General features: G+C 49.7%; 1 protein-coding gene across 1 annotated transcript; it reads right to left on the bottom strand.

Moving 5' to 3' along the window:
* Positions 1-1,065: 1,065 nt before the first annotated feature.
* Positions 1,066-20,030, bottom strand: GTPBP3 (GTP binding protein 3, mitochondrial). Its single transcript, XM_048495849.1, has 9 exons — positions 19,909-20,030; positions 18,533-18,759; positions 16,875-16,961; positions 15,074-15,276; positions 12,530-12,602; positions 11,598-11,741; positions 7,905-8,070; positions 3,761-4,051; positions 1,066-1,677 (listed from the first exon to the last, which is right to left on the bottom strand). The coding sequence occupies exons 1-9, from the start codon at positions 19,980-19,982 to the stop codon at positions 1,446-1,448; spliced, it is 1,497 nt and encodes a 498-aa protein (XP_048351806.1). The 5' UTR covers positions 19,983-20,030; the 3' UTR covers positions 1,066-1,445.
* Positions 20,031-20,110: the final 80 nt, after the last annotated feature.

The raw sequence follows: 20,110 nt of genomic DNA, 5'->3' as shown, positions 1-20,110 counted from the left end.
CCCGACCGTGCCCCGAAGCCCCCCTTGCCCAACAGGCCAGAAGCCCTCGCCCAATCTCTGCAGCCATAGAACGCCTGTGGTCGGTGGCAATGCTGCCCCCGGGTTGGGGGGCTTTTCGGAAGGGTCCGCGGGTTTTGTGGAGGGCGGGATCTTTTTTTTGCAAGGGTGAAAAGCCTCCAAGAAGCCCCGAAGCAAAGCACTGAGACTAGAGACTCTGCTGACGACGACTGACGTTTAGAGGTAGACTGCATCTCAACATGGACGTTCCATTGAGCCGCCATGATAGGTATACAGCAGGGGGGGCCAACCTATGGTGCTCCAGATGTCCATGGAATACAGTTCCCATCGGCCCCTGCCAGCATGTAGTCCATGAACATCTGGAGCACCGTAGGTTGGCCACCCTTAGTATATATATCCTCATGATTTGTCTAACCTTGTGACCACATCCAACCTCCTGAGACTGGCGGAGGCCTTTCCTCCAGCTATTGGTCTTGAGCATATTACCAGTCATATTACTGAGCACCATATAAAAACATAAGAACACGCCAGCTGGATCAGACCAGAGTCCATCTAGTCCAGCACTCTGCTACTCGCAGTGGCCCACCAGGTGCCATTGGGAGCTCACCTGCAGGAGGTGAAAGCAATGGCCTTCTGCGGCTGCTGCTCCCAAGCACCTGGTCTGTTAAGGCATTTGCAATCTCAGATCAAAGAGGATCAAGATTGGTAGCCATAAATCGACTTCTCCTCCATAGATCTATCCAAGCCCCTTTTAAAGCTATCCAGGTGAGTGGCCATCACCCCCTCCTGTGGCAGCATATTCCAAACACCAATCCCACGTTGCGTGAAGAAGTGTTTCCTTTTATTAGTCCTAACTCTTCCCCCCAGCATTTTCAATGGATGCCCCCTGGTTCTAGTATTGTGAGAAAGAGAGAAAAATTTCTCTCTGTCGACGTTTTCTATCCCATGCATAATTTTATAGACTTCAATCATATCCCCCCTCAGCCGTCTCCTCTCCAAACAAAAGAGTCCCAAACGCTGCAGCCTCTCCTCAGAAGGAAGGTGCTCCAGTCCCTCAATCATCCTCGTTGCCCTTCTCTGCACTTTTTCTATCTCTTCGATATCCTTGTTGAGATGTGGCGACCAGAACTGAACACAGTGCTCCAAGTGTGGTCGCACCACCCCGTTCTCTTTTATGCCAAACCAAAAAGCCCCCAACAGAGAACCTGGACAATCAACATCTCGAAAGTGTTTCAGACCACCTTTGCGATGGGCAGCCAGTCCGTCTCCCCGTCGGCAGCACACAACTCGGCCACTGTCCCGTGCTTTAAAACAAACAAAACACACACAACCAGGCTCATTTGCATCTTCCACAGGTCCCCACCGAGTCTTTGGAACTGCCTGCCACTTGGCTGGAAGATTTGCTGCCCGCCAGCCGCCTGTCTTTCTCACTTTCCGATGCAGAAGTCCTTGAAGATGAGAGTCAGGATCTCTTCGGCCCCCACCTGCCCAGTCAGCTGCCCGAGGAGCCGGCGAGCCTGGCGCAGGTCCTCGGCCGCCAGTGCCAAATCCAGGTCCCGGTGCTGGCTAAACAGGCTTAGCGCCCCCAAGCACTTGGTTAGGCTGAGTCGGTGTCGTGCTTGCGTAGGGCTGGGGGAACCCAAAAGCGGGTCGCCGCACCTAGAGGGAGAAAAGAGAGAGTCGCGCAGGTATCAGGGGTGGCACATAGTTGATTGAGGCGCGTTCTTCAACCAATGGAGCTTGATTGTATCTGGGCAAGAAGAAGAAGAAGAAGAAGAAGTTTGGATTTATATCCCCCCTTTCTCTCCTGCAGGAGACTCAAAGGGGCTGACAATCTCCTTGCCCTTCCCCCCTCACAACAAACACCCTGTGAGGTGGGTGGGGCTGAGAGAGCTCCGAGAAGAAGAAGAAGAAAAGAAGAAGAAGAAGAAGAAGAAGAAGGAGGAGGAGGAGGAGGAGGAGGAGTTTGGATTTATATCCCCCCTTTCTCTCCTGTAGGAGACTCAAAGGGGCTGACAATCTCCTTTCCCTTCCCCCCTCACAACAAACACCCTGTGAGGTGGGTGGGGCTGACAGAGCTCCGAGAAGCTGTGACTAGCCCAAGGTCACCCAGCTGGCGTGTGTGGGAGTGCACAGGCTAATCTGAATTCCCCAGATAAGCCTCCACAGCTCAGGCGGCAGAGCTGGGAATCAAACCCAGTTCCTCCAGATTAGATACACGAGCTCTTAACCTCCTACGCCACTGCTGCAAGTGAAATACATTCCTGTCCAGGTTTCTGCCAGGCTGGGGGGGGGGGGGGGAAGAAGGAGGGGTGTGTGAGCCCTGCCCCCCCACCCACTTACCTTAGTTTAGCCGGCTGCAAAGGCGCCCCTCCTTCCCCGTGGTAGGTACGTGACTGGTAAAAAGAAAGGGGGAAGGGGCAGGGTCCTTTCCAAACCTAGGAGAAGCAGTGGCGTAGTGGTTAAGAGCAGGTGCACTCTAATCTGGAGGAACCGGGTTTGATTCCCCGCTCTGCCACCTGAGCTGTGGAGGCTTATCTGGGGAGTTCAGATTAGCCTGTGCACTCCCACACACGCCAGCTGGGTGACCTTGGGCTAGTCACAGCTTTTCGGAGCTCTCTCAGCCCCACCTACCTCACAGGGTGTTTGTTGTGAGGGGGGAAGGGCAAGGAGATTGTAAGCCCCTTTGAGTCTCCTATTTTGGTCTTTGATGGAGGACTCATTGGGGCCAGGTTTGCTGGAAAATTCCTGGATATTTCCTGGTGGAGTCTTGAGGAAATGTTTCTATACTAAAGGAGCCGGCACGAGATAGATTGGAAAGCTTATGTCTTTGTTTATCTGTGGGTTTCTGCTAACCAGCTGCAAGTGGTTACTGATTACAAGCTTCTGGAAACAAGATTGTTACGAGCACATTTTGTGTAAAACGTAGCTCCTGTCGTTACTTAATTGATAAAAAGGTGTAAGTGACTATCGACCACAAGTCTCCCCCATTAGACTGTCAGAAGCTCATTTTGTACAAAAACGTTACTCTTGTGACCACATCCCATTTGGGTTGTTTGTAACTGCGATTCCTGGCGTCAAGTGTATTATTAAGAAGAAGTATCTGGGCAAGAAGAAGAAGAAGAAGAAGTTTATATCCCCCCTTTCTCTCCTGTAGGAGACTCAAAGGGGCTTACAATCTCCTTGCCCTTCCCCCCCTCACAACAAACACCCTGTCAGGTAGGTGGGGCTGAGAGAGCTCCGAGAAGCTGTGACTAGCCCAAGGTCACCCAGCTGGCGTGTGTGGGAGTGCACAGGCTAATCTGAATTCCCCAGAGAAGCCTCCACAGCTCAGGCGGCAGAGCTGGGAATCAAACCCGGTTCCTCCAGATTAGATACACGAGCTCTTAACCTCCTTAATTATTTCAGCCCATATTGTTACAGGCGGTTTCTTCCTGTTGTTTATGCTTCTGTCTGCACTGCAACCTTCAATCGTTTTGGTACACTGCTCTGCTAGCAGGCCACTTTTAAAGGGGTTGGGAATTTGGGTCTTGCCATGTTATTTCTGGTTTCAACCTGAAGACGCTTTTGACTATTATTGTGAGCTGCCTTGAACCAAAAAGGAAACGCAGGAAATGAATGTTTTAATTAAACTGGCCAGGAAAGGGCGGGGAAGCAAGCCCGATAAATAAAATAAGCCACCCACGCTGCCAGGTTTTGAGTGCCAGCGACCAGCCGCCCGCATTTTCCTCCCCGTTCTCACATGCGGTTCAGTTGCTTCTCAAAGGTGTCCAGGAAACCGGGCACCCCTTCTCCGGTTTTGCAAGACAGCAGGCAAGCAGGAGGGAACCCCGGCCGGTCACAGGCCCCTAGGAGCTCAGCTGCGCCCTGCTTTCCGAGCAGGTCAGATTTGTTCAGCACTAGCAGACTCGGCTGGGCCCCGTCCGGCCGGGCGGGTGGCAAGATGTCCTGCAGGAGGACCGAAAGACGGCTGAGCTGCTGGGCCACTTCTGCTGCATCGAGCACGGCCAGGATGAGGTCGGCGCTACGGACTCTGAGGAGAAGCAAAGGAAAAAAAATCAAGGATTTGTCCCACCCATCTCCCACCCCAATCACCGCCACTGTCTCTAATCTGAGGCGGCAGAAGCAGCAGAAGCAGTGGCGCAGGAGGCGGCAGAAGCAGTGGCGTAGGAGGTTAAGAGCTCGTGTATCTAATCTGGAGGAACCGGGTTTGATTCCCAGCTCTGCCGCCTGAGCTGTGGAGGCTGATCTGGGGAATTCAGATTAGCCTGTGCACTCCCACACACGCCAGCTGGGTGACCTTGGGCTAGTCACAGCTTCTCGGAGCTCTCTCAGCCCCACCTACCTCACAGGGTGTTTGTTGTGAGGGGGGAAGGGAAAGGAGATTGTAAGCCCCTTTGAGTCTCCCGCAGGAGAGAAAGGGGGGATATAAATCCAAACTCTTCTTCTTCTTCTTATCCACCGGCATTTTCCCGTTCGCCTACCTCTCCTCCCTGCGCAGCTCTGAACGGCTGGAGGGACACTCTCACGTTGCCCTCCGACCTCCGGGGGTCAGAGGGCAGCGTGGGCATATCCCTCCAGCCGTCCAGAGCTGCGCAGGGAAGAGAGGTAGGTGAACGAAAGACACCGGAAAGGCCAAAAGCGGCGCACTCATGTCAGCGTGCTTCACCTGGTGCCGGCAGAAAGACACTGCTTTTTAAAAAACTCGCTCAGGGAGCAAGTTTTAAAAGCGGCGTTTCCCCACTGTTTTGGGTGAGGTTGGCATGGTGATGCAATGCAGCAGCAGCAGCTGTACAAATTGATGTTTTAACTGTCCCCAAGGGCACTGTTTTCAGCCCGTGCAGAAATGGCCTGAGTCCCAACAGAGGTGGATTCTGCCCTCGACTAATTTCCAAAGCTCACGAGATGCCTCGTTGGGACCTCAGAACTGCCTTGTGGGATCTGCCCCAAAAGCTCACCTGACCCAGCATCTTGTTCCCCGCAAAGCCCCACACTGCACCAAGAAGGCAGAAGGGCCTCACCACCCTTGCCCTTCAGCACCTGACATTCAAAGATAGGTTGCCTCTTAAGATGGAGGTTCTATTTATGCCGTCATAATCAATACTGGTGTTTCACATATAGCTACTTACATATGAACCTGTCCAGAGGTGGGATCCAGCAGGTTCTCACCAGTTCCCGAGAGTGGGTTACTAATTATTTGTGTGTGCCGAGAGGGGGTTACTAATTGGGTCCGCTTTTCCGTTAGAAATTCCATTAGGTCCAAAAATCATCAAGTCCTGTTGTTTCCTATGTGGCTGTCTAACGAAGGTAGAAAACGGGATCATTCTCCCTGTTGGGCTGTTTTAAAAACATGTTTTAGAAATATGGTAAAGTCCCTTGTTTAAGAAAAGTCTCCTTCTTTTGATTTCTAGAAACAACATTAAGTATTTGAAAGTATATGAAGTATTTGACAGGCAGTCAATTAGAGGAGAAGTAGTTGTTTCTGTTGGCAGTAGACGATAGGACTTGCTATAATGAGTTTAAATTATGGACAGAAAGATACCAGCTGGAAATTGGAACTTTTTTTACAGTAAGAGTTTTTTACAGTAACAGAGAAATTATTAATGCCCCGCCCCCGGAATGCCCGGCCACGCCCCCGTCGTGCCCCGCCCAGCCCCATTGGCGCTACACCACTGTTTGAATCCCACCACCAAGGGAACCTGTTACTAAAATTTTTGGATCCCACCACTGAACCTGTCCCCCAACTGGGTTCTTCCTCAGGATCCCCATTTAGGGCACAGAAAGAAGGAGGGTAATTATCAGTGACAGAACCTCTTTGGCTGTGGCCCCGCACTCCCCCCTCCCCTTGGTTTTACCAGCGTTTTTGTCCATATTTTTCCGCCATTTTGGTTCTAATGCCATTGATCAGACAGCCTGAAGGGGACTCAAACGACTCTTTGAGCCCCTGCAGAACAGCCAGATTTTATTTTGTTTCATTTCGTTGCTCTGTAGCAGGCCTGGCTGTTTATGCGGGAGGGGGTCACGCCTGTCTCCACAGCTGGACAGACAGAACAAGAAGAGTTGATTTTTATACCCCAACTTTTCTCTGCTGTAAGGCGACTCAAAGGGGCTTACAAACTCCTTTTCCCTTCCTCTCCTCACCACAGACACCTCATGAGGTAAATGGGGCTGAGAGAGAGTTCTGAGAGAACTGTGACTGGCCCAAGGTTCAACCAGCAGGATTCGCGTGGAAGAGTGAAGAAACAAATCCAGTTTGCCAGATAAGAGTCCGCCGCTCTTACACACTACGTCACACTTGCCTCCACATAAAAGAACACAAAAGAGCCCCGTTCTCATCTGACCCAATCTAGCTCAGCCTCCTCATTCCCACGATGGCTGATCATGATGCCTCCAGGAAGCCCACTGAGTGGACATGAAGGTCACAGGTAGGGATGTCTGGGTGCTTCAATGGAGGAGGAGGAGGAGGAGGAGGAGGAAGAGGAGAAGAAGAAGAAGGATGAGAAGGAGGAGGAGGAGGAGGAGAAGAGGAAGAAGAAGAGGAAGGAGAAGAAGGAGAAGAAGAAGGAGAAAGAGGAGGAGGAGGAGAAGGAGAAGGAGAAGGAGAAGGAGAAGAAGAAGGAGAAGAAGGAGAAGGAGAAGGAGAAGGAGAAGGAGAAGGAGAAGAAGAAGAAGAAGAAGAAGGAGAAGGAGGAGAAGGAGGAGAAGAAGAAGGAGAAGGAGGAGAAGGAGAAGGAGAAGGAGGAGGAGGAGAAGAAGAAGGAGAAGGAGAAGGAGGAGGAGAAGAAGGAGGAGGAGGAGAAGGAGAAGAAGGAGGAGGAGGAGAAGGAGAAGAAGAAGGAGAAGGAGGAGAAGGAGAAGGAGGAGGAGGAGGAGAAGAAGGAGGAGAAGGGGAGGAGAAGGAGAAGGGGAAGGGGAAGGGGAAGGGGAAGGGGAAGAAGGAGAAGGAGAAGAAGGAGAAGGAGGAGAAGGAGAAGAAGGAGAAGAAGAAGGGGAAGGAGAATGAAAAGGAGAAGGAGGAGAAGAAGGAGAAGAAGGAGAAGAAGGAGAAGGGGAAGGAGAAGGAGGAGAAGGAGAAGAAGGAGGAGGAGGAGAAGAAGGAGAAGGAGGAGAAGGAGAAGGAGAAGAAGAGTTTGGATTTATATCCCCCCTTTCTCTCCTGCAGGAAACTCAAAGGGACTTACAATCTCCTTGCCCTTCCCCCCTCACAACAAACACCCTGTGAGGTGGGTGGGGCTGAGAGAGCTCCGAGAAGCTGTGACTAGCCCAAGGTCACCCAGCTGGCATGTGTGGGTAGTTTGGATTTATAGCCCCCCCCTTTATCTCTTGTAAGGAGACTCAAGGTGATTTACAACAGTGGTTCTCAACCTTCCTAATGCCGCGACCCTTTAATACAGTTTCCTCATGTTGTGGGGACCCCCAACCCTAACATTGATCCATTTTACAGATGGAGAACACTGATGCAGAGAGTCTTAGGCGACCCCCGTGAAAGGGTCGTTCGACCCCCAAATGGGTCCCGACCCACAGGTTGAGAACCGCTGGTTTACAAGCTCCTTTCCCCTCCTCTTCCCACAACAGACACCTTGTCAGGCAGGTGAGGCTGAAAGAGTTCAGAGAGAACTGTGACCAGCCCAAGGCCACCCAGCAGGAATGCAGGAGTGTGGAAACACATCCGGTTCACCAGATAAGCCTCTGCCACTCAGGTGGAGGAGTGGGGAATCAAACCTGGTTCTCCAAATTAGAATCCACCTGCTCTTAACCACTACGCCACAGAGTACCCAACAGCAGGGGAGAAGAGAACTAATCGGAAAGCACTGGGAAAGAGGAGTGACAGAGAATAAAACGTTTCTCCGCCCCTTTCACCTCAGATGTTTCTCCACCCCTTTCACCTCTCGCGAGCTCGGCTCACGCCCTCCTTCTCAATGGTATCGTCAGTGTCCCGCAGGCCCGCTGTGTCGCTCAGCACCACCGGGAACCCCCCAATGTTCAGCGCCGCCTCCACCACGTCTCGAGTTGTCCCTGCCACGGGGGAAACAATGACCACCGGCTTCTGACCTAGAAGAAGAGGACGAGGTCAAGAGGAGTGTACGAAGTGGGTGGGGGACGATCACAAACATACCCTGCCAAGAACAAAAGTGTTGAGCGTTGAGCAAGATAAAAGCTGAAGCGGGGAAGAGACGTGACATTTCCAGAAATGTTGACGCCAAGAGGGAAGTTTGCGGAACACTTAAATACGTGCCCTCCTTACCAAGTCTAAATTGATTGTGCAGATGCCCCATAAAATGTTTTCTTCACAGTTCAATTAGCATGTTAAATTGTAATTCTCGGCACACTCGTGATATTTCGAAGTGTAAAGGAGCAGCAGTGGCGTAGGAGGTTAAGAGCTCGTGTATCTAATCTGGAGGAACCGGGTTTGATTCCCCGCTCTGCCGCCTGAGCTGTGGAGGCTTATCTGGGGAATTCAGATTAGTCTGTACACTCCCACACACGCCAGCTGGGTGACCTTGGGCTAGTCACAGCTTTTCAGAGCTCTCTCAGCCCCACCTACCTCACAGGGTATTTGTTGTGAGGGGGGAAGGGCAAGGAGATTGTCAGCCCCTTTGAGTCTCCTACAGGAGAGAAAGGGGGGATATAAATCCAAAACTCTTCTCTTCTTCTTCTAAATGTCATAGTTTCCCACAAGCCATATTGCAAATGTATCTAATATTTAGAGAAAATTACAAACTGCTGGATTCTATGCTGTCGCAGCACATTTATCTTCATTTTTGTAAAAAAAAAAGTAGGAAAAACAGTATTTCAATACAGAAAACACAAACTTTGTTGTAAACCAACGAAAGTGCATGATTTAGACACCGTTTCATGCAATCATAGTAGAATTAAATTGATATCTAGTTAAATTTTCTAGTGTATTATTATGATTACTACGCATTATGGCATATTGATTGTAGACAAAAATAGTTACACTTGAACAACACACATATATTTGTATACTATGCAAAGACAACATCTTTCCAAAGGAATAGTCATTCTCTATAGCTGTGCATTACTATATAAAACCGTACATTCAGTGGTGGGATCCAAAAATTTTAGTAACAGGTTCCCATGGTGGTGGGATTCAAACTGTGGCGTAGCGCCAATGGGGCTGGGCGGGGCGCGATGGGGGCGTGGCCGGGCATTCCGGGGCGGGGCATTGCTGGGTGGGGCTGTGGCAAGGACGCAGCCACTGCGCCAGTCCTTGGGCAGGAAACAAATGCACGCAGGCGCAGGCTGCCACGCACACCGGCGCACCTCCTGCTAGACTGCTTCAAGTTCTGCGTGCTACTGCTGAGAGGAGGGGCGAAACTAAGGCAAAAATCACGTGGCAAAATCACCAATTAGTAACCCCCTCTCGGCACACACAAATAATTAGTAGCCTACTCTCGGGAACCTGTGAGAACCTGCTGGATCCCACCTCTGTGTACATTATTACATGTTATACTTCCGCAGTGACTAAATCCTAATTCCAGAAACCCGCCCCCCCCCCCGGGTTACACATCTGGGTTCCCCATTAGTTTGTTGAAACTAAAACAAAACAGGAAATTTCGTGAGTGGCAGATTTGCTTTAGTAAGATCGCGTAGAGGGGGAAGACGCCTTTGCATTTCAGGAAAGAAGGGAGGAAAAGGGCAAGATATTTTTCTTAATTAGTTATAACAGTCGTGGCGAACCTATGGCACGGGTGCCAGAGGTGGCACTCAGAGCCCTCTCTGTGGGCACGTGCAAACAGAGTCCCTCCCCCCCTCCCCCCGCATCTAGGCTGGCCTGAGTCGCTGGGCTTGATTATTAGCATTAAACCTAAGACCTAGTTTTGGGGAAGCAGTGTAGGTAACCCTGATAAGCGCTGTTAAACCCCACTGATTTTCATGTGAAGAACTAAAGCGCGATCCTTTACCTGGGCGTAAGCTCGGTTGCTGGCAATGGGGCTTGCTTCTGAGTAAACCCTCCTAGGGTTGTGATTCTCCCGTTTGAAGAGTTGAACGGTTGCTTCAAAGCAGAGACACCAACTACCAGGAAGCTTACTCCCAAGTAATGCATGCCTCGGAGCCAACCGTTTTTTTCTAAACTAAAACCTCAGTATTTAGGTTAAATTGCCATGTTGGCACTTTGCGATAAATAAGTGGGTTTTGGGTTGCAATTTGGGCACTCAGTCTTGAAAAGGTTCGCCATCACTGAGTTATAAGATGAACCAGACATACCAGGGACAAGAAACTCAGAAATCTCTGCATGCAGGGGAAGAGATGGATTTCCCCCCATTGAAATCCCACCCCCTTCCAGTCCTGGGCCCATTATCCCTGGAAAACTTTCTGTGACACTCCTAGCTTCACAGTGCCTCGTTTACACACGAGGAGATGCCCCACTACCTGCCACGCGGCTTGTGTGCTTGCCTGCCCCACTTCCGGGTTGCTCCCCTGTCAAAAGCCAATCTCGAAAGTTGCCTTTTGTGGCTTTTAAAAACCCTTTAAACATGATTGTCGATATGTTTTGTATCAATACTGTGCAGGCTTCTTTCATTCCTTTTTGTAGTTTTCTCTAGATTTCCCAGTGAAGCCGTTGTAAATGAAATCCAGTTTATTGACAATCATAAGAGTTGCACGCAGCACTGTCCAATCTGAAAACGGGCACAAAAATCCTAGTAAAGGCAATCTCAGTCCCTCCTACCAATCCCAGTTAGCCAGCAACGGTTCTTCTCAGGTTTGGTAGAGCTGTGCACCCCCCATAAGTCTCGGATAACCACTCTGAAGTTCTCCTGTGAAGGTTGTTCCATAAGAACCATGCCTAGCCAAAGCCACACACAGATAAGAAAACAAAAGTAAGCAGAATGAATACAGGCAAACTTTTCCCCTGACGCCCCGTCCCCCAGATGCCGCATTCCAGTTGAAAAATACATTTTGGCATCAATGTTCTCGTTCCAAAATACCCTTTCAACAATACACAAAATAATGGTTTGGACAAAGGTGGTGCATAAAAATGAATGATAATTCTCATATTTATTCGGGACAATATTCTAATGAGGAAGCATACAATGGGGTTTGCTTGTATATGTTATATGAAGTTTGTGTTGTGCACCACCCAGAGCCCTTTGGCGGTTGGGCGGTATAAAAATCCCATAAGTAAGTAAGTAAGTAAGTAAGTAAGTAAGTAAGTAAGTAAGTAAGTAAGTAAATAAATAAATAAATAAATAGAAATTTTATCGACCGCTGTACCTCAACTGTCTGAACTATCATCTTTTTGAGGAACAGGGTACAGCAGCCAACAGACCGCACCAAAGCACGGACAGCCTTGTGCTGCCACCTGGTGGCCATTGAGGGGAACGAGCCGAGGTTACAGCACACAAAATAAACCTTCTGGCCGCAGCCAATGAAGTCCTTAATGCTGCACGTGCCCAGGAGGTGCAGATAAAATTGCCCTGTTAAGACAGAGCAAACTATTGTGGGTGGGAACCCACCGCAGCGGCCAGGAGGGAAGTCATGCCGCGCCGAAGGCCTCCCGCCAACTGAGCCCCGAGTTTAGCAAAACCTGACGCCTCACGCCGCTCCTCACTCACACAATTGGTTGAGAAGGCTGCTCTTCCCGGCATTGGTCGGCCCGGCGATCACGACACGGACTCCATCCCTGAGCCTCTCCCCGCGCCGGCCATCTTGCAAGTGTCCCCTCAGTTCTTCCTCCAGACTCTCTACCGTGGCCTCCACTGCAAGGAAAGATGAGAAATCTCCACGTTTTTCATCCTCCCCCAACTTTTCCTCCACAGCTAGTTGGGCACTTTTGACTGCGGCGGGCTTAGAAAGGGTGAATATAGCCATTGTACACTTAACTTCCCAAACCCCCTCCATTATTAACTAATGAACATTTCAGAAGACAATAACCATTACAACTAGCAACTTATTCTTTTTCTAAGCACCCGAATTGCAGTGCCAAGATTCTGCTGAACCGTTGTTTTTGTTCAGCTAACATTCAGGGGATATTTTTTTAGAAATGAAGAAGCTGGCGCTGCCCCGGAGCCGATGTTTAATAACAGACTGAAGGAGAGGGAAAAGAATCAAAAACAGAGAAGAGAAGAGAAGAGAAGAGAAGAGAAGAGAAGAGAAGAGAAGAGAAGAGAAGAGAAGAGAAGAGAAGAGAAGAGAAGAGAAGAGAAGAGAAGAGAAGAGAAGAGAAGAGAAGAGAAGAGAAGAGTAGAGTAGAGTAGAGTTTTGGATTTATATCCCCCCTTTCTCTACTGCAGGAGACTCAAAGGGGCTTACAACCTCCTTGCCCTTCCCCCCTCACAACAAACACCCTGTGAGTAGGTGGGGCTGAGAGAGCTCCGAGAAGCTGTGACTAGCCCAAGGTCACCCAGCTGGCGTGTGTGGGAGTGTACAGACTAATCTGAATTCCTCAGATAAGCCTCCACAGCTCAGGCGGCAGAGCTGGGAATCAAACCCGGTTCCTCCAGATTAGACACACGTGCTCTTAACCTCTTACGCCACTGCTGCTCACCTTGGGAAAGGACGCCCTCTTCAATGTTGTCATCTTCACTGAAGTCAATGTATGCTTCAACGTGGACCAGGGCCTGCAGGGAAGAAAGGCTTAATGTAGCTGGTTCAGCAGGGAGGAAAGGGTTAACACAGGTCTGGAGGACACCCTGTTTCTCCCTCTCTTTCGCACAAGTTCATTCACAAACACACACACACTTTTTTGCATAAAGCATTCAGAGAAGGGTAGACTGTGTGGGGCCGGCAGTCTGGGCCACTCCCACCTAGAGGATGGATGATCATATATCGGGACTGCTTTGATTGTGTGTTCCTGCATGACAAGGGGATGGACTGGATGACCCTTGGGGTCTCTTCCAACTCTATGATTCTGATTCCCCTCTGCTGTCCCCCCAAAAAGTAGCCAACCGAATCCAATAGAACAGAGGAGCCATGGAAAACTGAGCAAGCCTGACTTTGCATAACCCCACCCAGGAATCTTCGGTCACACCACAGACGGGACAAAAAGACAGAATTCCGGAAGAAGAAGACAACGAAGACGAAGACGACGAAGAAGACGAAGACGACGAAGAAGAAGACGAAGAAGACGAAGAAGACGAAGAAGAAGACGAAGAAGACGAAGAAGAAGAAGAAGAAGGAGGAGGAGGAGAAGGAGGAGGAGTTTGGATTTATATCCCCCCTTTCTCTCCTGCAGGAGACTCAAAGGGGCTCACAATCTCCTTGCCCTTCCCCCCTCACAACAAACACCCTGTGAGGTAGGTGGGACTGAGAGAACTCCAAAGAACTGTGACTAGCCCAAGGTCACCCAGCTGGCGTGTGTGGGAGTGCACAGGCTAATCTGAATTCCCCAGATAAGCCTCCACAGCTCAGGCGGCAAAGCTGGGAATCAAATTCAATTCCTTCAGATTAGATACACGAGCTCTTAACCTCCTACGCCATGGTCATATCACTCTGCCGTGGCAAAAACAGGACCTTGGGTCTCGTGAATCCTAGCTTATTTTTATCCCCCCCCCAGTCCCATCTTTTCCTTACTCTCACAACAGCCCTGTGAGGTAGGTGAGACTGAGACAGAGTGTCTGGCTCAAGGTCATGCAAGCTCCCACGGCAGAGGGAAGACTTGAACCCAACGCTTCACCGCTTTAGGCCAAAGTGCGAACTTCCGCATGTGCACATACACACACCCTTTTGACTGAGAGATCTGTTGCGGTCTGACGTGGAGGGCCCATTTTGCTACACTGAACTGCATTTGCCATTTCTTAGCCCACTTACCTAATTTATAGAGGTCCGCTCGGAGCTCTTCGCAATCCTTTGGGGTTCAACAAATGAAACTGGAGATTCAGCAGACCTAACAGACAGACATTGAACCATGTCTCTATGGTCAGGTATCGTTTTTTCTAAACCTCCATTAGTGTAAAGGGGAGAAAGAGGAGCAGTTGTGTGTGGGACTGTCTGGGATCTGGAGGAATCATAGAGTTGGAAGAGACGGAAGGGCCATCCAGTCCAACCCCCTGCCATGCAGGAACATACAATCAAAGCACTCCTGACAGATGGCCGCCCAGCCTCTCTTTTAAAACCTCCCAAGAAGGAGACTCCACCACACTCCTAGGTAGTGCATTCCACTGTCGTACAGCCCTTAGTGTCAGGGAGTTTTTCCTGATGTTTAGGTGGAATCGCTTTTCCTTCACCTTGAACCCATTACTCCTGGTCCCAGGATATGCAGAAAACAAGCTTGCTCCCATAACATGACATCCCTTCAAATATCTAAACATGGCTATCGTGTCACCTCTTAACCTTCTCTTAAGAGGTTAAGAGAGCAGCGGTGGCGTAGTGGGTAAGAGTAGGTGCACTCTTATCTGGAGGAACCGGGTTTGATTCCCCGCTCTGCTGCTTGAGCTGTCGAGGCTTATCTGGGGGATTCAGATTAGCCTGTACACTCCCACACATGCCAGCTGGGTGACCTTGGGGTAGTCACAGCTCTTCGGAGCTCTCTCAGCCCCACCCACCTCACAGAGTGTTTGTTGAGAGGGGGGAAGAGCAAGGAGATTGTTAAGCCCCTTTGAGTCTCCTACAGGAGAGAAAGGGGGGATATAAATCCAAACTCCTCTTCTCTTCTTCTTCACCAAACTAAACATACTCAGTTCCTATGTTTACATAGGGCCGTGGTGGCGAACCTTTGGCACTCCAGATGTTACGGACTATAATACCCATCAGCCCCTGCCAGCATGGCCAATTGGTCATGCTGGCAGGGGCTGATGGGAATTGTAGTCCATAACATCTGGAGTGCCGAAGGTTCGCCACCACTGACATAGGGCATGGACTCCAGACCTTTTACCATTTAGGTTGCCTTCCTCTGGACCCGTTCCAGCCTGTCAATATCCTTCTTGAATTGTAGTGTCCAGAACTGTGCCCAATACACAATACACCCTACTCCACTGCTAAAGTTTGTTGGCCCAGCCACTCTCTTTCTCCCTCTCTCCATCTAACCTACCTCACAGGGATGTTGTGAGGATTACACGGAGAACAGCGTAACCTGCTTTGGGTCCCCACTTGCCTTGGTGAGAGCATCGCTCCAGCGCTGGTAGAGCCGGCCCAGATCACCATCCATCTGGCGCAAGGCCTGCCTGCGCTGCCCTTCAGTCTCCGCATGGATCAGGTCCCCCAGCCCCTCGGCCTCCGTCAGGTCAAGTTTCCCGTTCTGGAAAGCCCGTTTAGTAAATTCTCCAGGGTCTGCAGGACGCAGTTGAGGGAGGGATCCTGAAGAAGGGAAAAGGTGGATACCTCAAGCCCCTCCAGTGCCAGAGGAAAATAAGAATATGAACACAAGGATGGAAGTAGAGCCACACTGGATCAGCCCGGAGGAGGAGGGGGGGGAGGAGGAGGAGGAGGAGGAGGAGGAGGAAGAGGAGGAAGAAGAAGAGGAGGAGGAAGAAGAAGAAGAGGAAGAAAAGGAGGAGGAGGAGGAGGAGGAGGAGGAAGAAGAAGAAGAAGAAGAAGAAGAAGAAGAAGAAGAAGAAGAGGAAGAGGAAAAAGAGGAAGAAGAGGAAGAAGAGGAAGAAGAGGAAGAAGAGGAAGAAGAGGAGGAGGAAGAAGAGGAGGAGGAAGAGGAGGAGGAAGAGAGGAGGAGGAAGAAGAGGAGGAAGAAGAGGAGGAGGAGGAGGAAGAAGAGGAGGAGGAAGATGATTTTGGATTTATATCCCCGCTTTCTCTCCTGTAAGGAGACACAAAGGGGCTTACAATCTCCTTGCCCTTCCCTCCTCACAACAAATACCCTCAGTTCTTTGGAGTTCTCTCAGTCCCACCTACTTCACAGGGTGTTTGTTGTGAGGGGGGAAGGGCAAGGAGATTGTAAGCCCCTTTGAGTCTCCTATAGGAGAGAAGGGGAAGATATAAATTCACTCTTCTTCTAAAAGATTTATTGTATTGTATTATTGAGTCTCCTTACAGGAGAGAAAGGCAGGATTTAAATCCAAACTCTTGCTCTTCTTCATTCTGCTCACACAGCAGCTGGTAGGAGAGCAGGCATCCATCATGAGGAGTAGCCAACGATAGCTCTCACCCTCCATGAACGTATCCAGTTCCCTTTTAAAGTCCTTGGTTGCCAACCCTATCAGCAGAGTGTAAAGCGGAGTCACTCTGGTAAGATGAGAAGTCTTTAGTAGTCTTCTTGCACTCACTGCAACCTTCTATCACACTTGGAAAAGAATACTCTCCACTCAAGATGTTCTTTCCATAGGAAGGTTTTACTTTGGCAGTTGCAAGGTTACACAAGTCTGTGCTATACAAGACTATAAAGCTATACAGAACTCTTCAGCTATGACAAAGTTGAACACATACAGAACTTAACTCAGACTCTATCTCTATCTCAATTCAGCATAGCATATACAATACATACATCAGGGATACTTTTCCCCGCCCACGCAACAGCTTCTCATTGGTCCAGAATCACAGTTGAACCAACCAATCATGTTAAAGGTCAATCTTTGCTACTTTTGCCCCTAGACCATAGGTGTCAAACATGCGGCCCTCCAGATGTTATGGACTACAGTTCCCATCATCCCATCATCCCTACAGTTCCCATGATGCTGGCAGGGGATTATGGGAAGTGTAGTCCATAACATCTGGAGGGCTGCAAGTTTGACACCTGTGCCCTAGACTGACTGTCTCCATCCTCTGGGTTTTGCAAACTCCTGCTAACTTAGAAAATGACCTTCTTGTGAACTTTTACTATTTTTCATACATCATGACAAACCCCATGTCCCGTGGCAGCCAGTTCCACCATTTAACTATGGCTTCTGCATAACAACATTTTTTTTGTAATTAGAACCGCCCGACGTATTGAAAAGAAAACCTACCCAGAGTGGTCAAGACTCCCGTCACCACAGCTGGCCCGCCGTGAACATGGAATTCAGCAACATCTTCCCCCGTGAAACTGCCTGGCCCTGAAAAGGAGCAAGAAAAATCCCAGGAATAATTTCTTGGTTACTGTAAAAAACTCTTACTGGGAAAAAAAGTTCCTAATTTCCAGCTGGTATCTTTCTGTCCATAATTTAAACTCAATATAGCAAGTCCTATCGTCTACTGCCAACAGAAACAACCACTTCTCCTCTAATTGACTGCCTGTCAAATACTTGATACTTTCAATTACTTAATTTTGTTTCTAGAAATCAAAAGGAGACTTTCCTTAAACAAGGAACTTTACCCTATTTCTAAAACACGTTTTTAAAACAGCCCAACAGGGAGAATGATCCCGTTTTCTACCTTCGCTAACCAGCCACATAAGAAACAACAGGACTTGATGATTTTTGGACCTAATGGAATTTTTAATGGAAAAGCAGACCCAATTAGTAACCCCCTCTTGGCACCCACAAATAATTAGTAACCCACTCTCGGGAACTGGTGAGAACCTGCTGGATCCCACCTCTGGGCCAGTGCCAAAAAGGCCCTGACTCTGGTTGAGGCCAGCTAAATGTCCTTGGGGTCAGGGGCCACCAGAAGGTTACAGTCGGGAGAGAAAAATGCCCTCCATGGACTCTGGATCAGACCAGAGTCCATCTAGTCCAGCACTCTGCTACTCGCAGTGGCCCACTGAAGATATGAAGGTCCTAGACTGCTCAAGGTCTTCTCAAAATGTTTTTGAGAAGAAGGACAACTGCTTGATTTGTAGCTAATATAATTAACGTGCAGCAGATATTTCAGCTATCCTGATCTTTAAAGGCCAATCTTGACAGTATTGTTATTCCTGAAGAATGGAAGTTAAGAATGGCTTTACACAATATAGAAAATGACAAAAGTCAAGACTCCTTTTATAAATATATCTGGTAAGTTTTGTCATTTACATCTACGATGGTTTATTCAGTTATATGTTATTATATTTATAGTTATATTATGGGTTGTTTTCCTTTAAATATAAAATTAGATGGATGGATGGATGGATGGATGGATGGATGGATGGATGGATGGATGGATGGATGGATGGATGGATGGATGGATGGATGGATGGATGGATGGATGGATGGATGGATGGATGGATGGATGGATGGATGGATGGATGGATGGATGGATGGATGGATGGGAGGGAGGAGTGGGTGGATGGGTGGGTGGGTGGGTGGAAGAGAGAGAGAGAGAGAGGTTAAAACTGAGGCGTTGAACATGATCCGGAATTCAATTGCAACCAAGGCAACAGGTCTAATTCTTACTAGTGACCCAGTAGGATCTCTCATCACTGCATTCTGGACCAGCTGTAGTTTCTGGAACAGTCTCAAGGGTGGGCCATTGTAGAACGAATTACAGTGATCCAGCCTGGAGATATTCAGAATGGCAGCAGCTGTCCAGAATCCAAAGCAGAGAAAAGCCTTCCACATCACCTGATGCCTTTTAACTGAAGACGCCCAGAATTGAACCGGGGCCCTTCTGCATCGCAAGCAGATGCTTCATCACTTAGCTCCGGCTCTTCCCCAAAACCTTGCCCAACGCACAGAGCACAAGAGCATAGAGGTTTTGGCCTTCTAACCTGGGAACCACACAACAAGACCCCGATCCAGCATTTCCATTGACTCTGGGTCATAGATCCGCCGCAAGGCAGCAGAGCGTGGGACCGGCAGCTCCTTCGTCCCCGTCAGGCGGAGGACAGCTGTACCGCTGGCTGGGCCGCTGGTTCGAATCACAGCCACGCCACATTTCCCTCGGCCAGAAGACAAGGCAAATATGGTTTTCCTCTCGGCAGCCTGACTGTACCACCTGCAATAAGAACAAGGAGAGAGAGAGCGTGTTTCATGGGCTGGCCGAGATGGGGATTCTGAAGGAGGCCCCCAATTGCTGGAGCCCCTCAAGGTGGTTTAGTGCATGGTGGCAGGGGCTGATGGGAATTGTAGTCCGTGAACATCTGGAGAGCCGCAGGTTGCAGACCCCTGGTTTAGTGCATTATTCCAGAGAAATAACCGCTCCCGTGCCCCAGGACAACCGCAGCTGATGCACTTCGGTTATTTGTTTAAGCAGTAAAACATTTATTGGGGTGCTGTGTGGTTTCCGGGCTGTCTGGCCGTGTTCTGGCAGCATTCTCTCCTGACGTTTCGCCTGCCTCTGTGGCTGGCATCTTCAGAGGATCTGATGGTAGGAATGGAAAGCAAGTGGAGTATATATACTGTGAGGTCACAAGGTGAGGCCCTCTGAATAGAGTAGCCTGGCATGTGAGTCACAAAGAAGTCTGTAGCCGAGGAGGAGGAGGAGGAAGAGGAAGAAGAAGAGGAGTTTGGATTTATATCCCCCCTTTCTCTCCTGCAGGAGACTCAAAGGGGCTGACAATCTCCTTGCCCTTCCCCCCTCACAACAAACACCTTGTGAGGTGGGTGGGGCTGAGAGAGCTCAGAAGAGCTGTGACTAGCCCAAGGTCACCCAGCCAGCGTGTGTGGGAGTGTACAGGCTAATCTGAATTCCCCAGATAAGCCTCCACAGCTCTGTATTCTAAAGCCCCACAGTATTTTTGCTTCTTCATTTTCTGTGGTCTTCTCTGGCTTGTGCTCGTACCAGGTCTTGCTACAGGGCAGGCCGTACTTTTTGCAAAGGTTCCAGTGCACCATTGCTGCTAGCCTGTTGTGACGTTCGAGATAGTCAGTTTGGGCTATCTTACATATATTTATAGTCTTGTGTTATTGTATGTGTTTACTGAAACCTCCCGTCCCTTGGGATCAAGACAGGCAAAACCAGGACTAACCAACCAGCGCCATAGAATCACAGAGTTGGAAGAGACCCCCAAGGGCCATCAAGTCTAACCCCCTGCAATGCAGGAACATACAATCAAAGCGCTCCCGACATATGTTCATCCACCAAGCACCAAGAAGCCATCACCGAGCACCAACCACCACCCAGCACCCCCGCCCATGCACGCACCTGCCAAGCGCCCAGGTTCTTCCCGCCAAGCAACTCCTGGCAGCCGGGAACCCCAACCCCCGAAGAAGCCACATGGACCCCGGAAGAACCAGGAGAGGCGAACGTCCTTCAGCTCCGCCCACTCTCTCGCCAGTTCTCCGTGACGCAGACTTTCGGCTTCAACTGTGGGCAACGTGCCGTCGTGCAATGGGATTGGTCGAAA

The sequence above is a fragment of the Sphaerodactylus townsendi genome, linkage group LG05 (genome assembly GCF_021028975.2).
Source record: "Sphaerodactylus townsendi isolate TG3544 linkage group LG05, MPM_Stown_v2.3, whole genome shotgun sequence".
NCBI classification, from domain to species: Eukaryota; Metazoa; Chordata; class Lepidosauria; order Squamata; family Sphaerodactylidae; genus Sphaerodactylus; species Sphaerodactylus townsendi.
This window is presented reverse-complemented; position numbering and strand designations above follow the sequence as displayed.

Excerpts from the sequence above, each read along its gene's own strand:
- GTPBP3 (XM_048495849.1), bottom strand. The coding sequence starts at position 19,982 with ATGTGGCTTCTTCGGGGGTTGGGGTTCCCGGCTGCCAGGAGTTGCTTG. Across the intron at positions 15,277-16,874 it reads GGGAGTCTTGACCACTCTGG|GATCCCTCCCTCAACTGCGT; the intron begins GTAGGTTTTCTT and ends TCCCTTCTTCAG. Across the intron at positions 12,603-15,073 it reads GGAGCGATGCTCTCACCAAG|GCCCTGGTCCACGTTGAAGC; the intron begins GCAAGTGGGGAC and ends TCTTCCCTGCAG.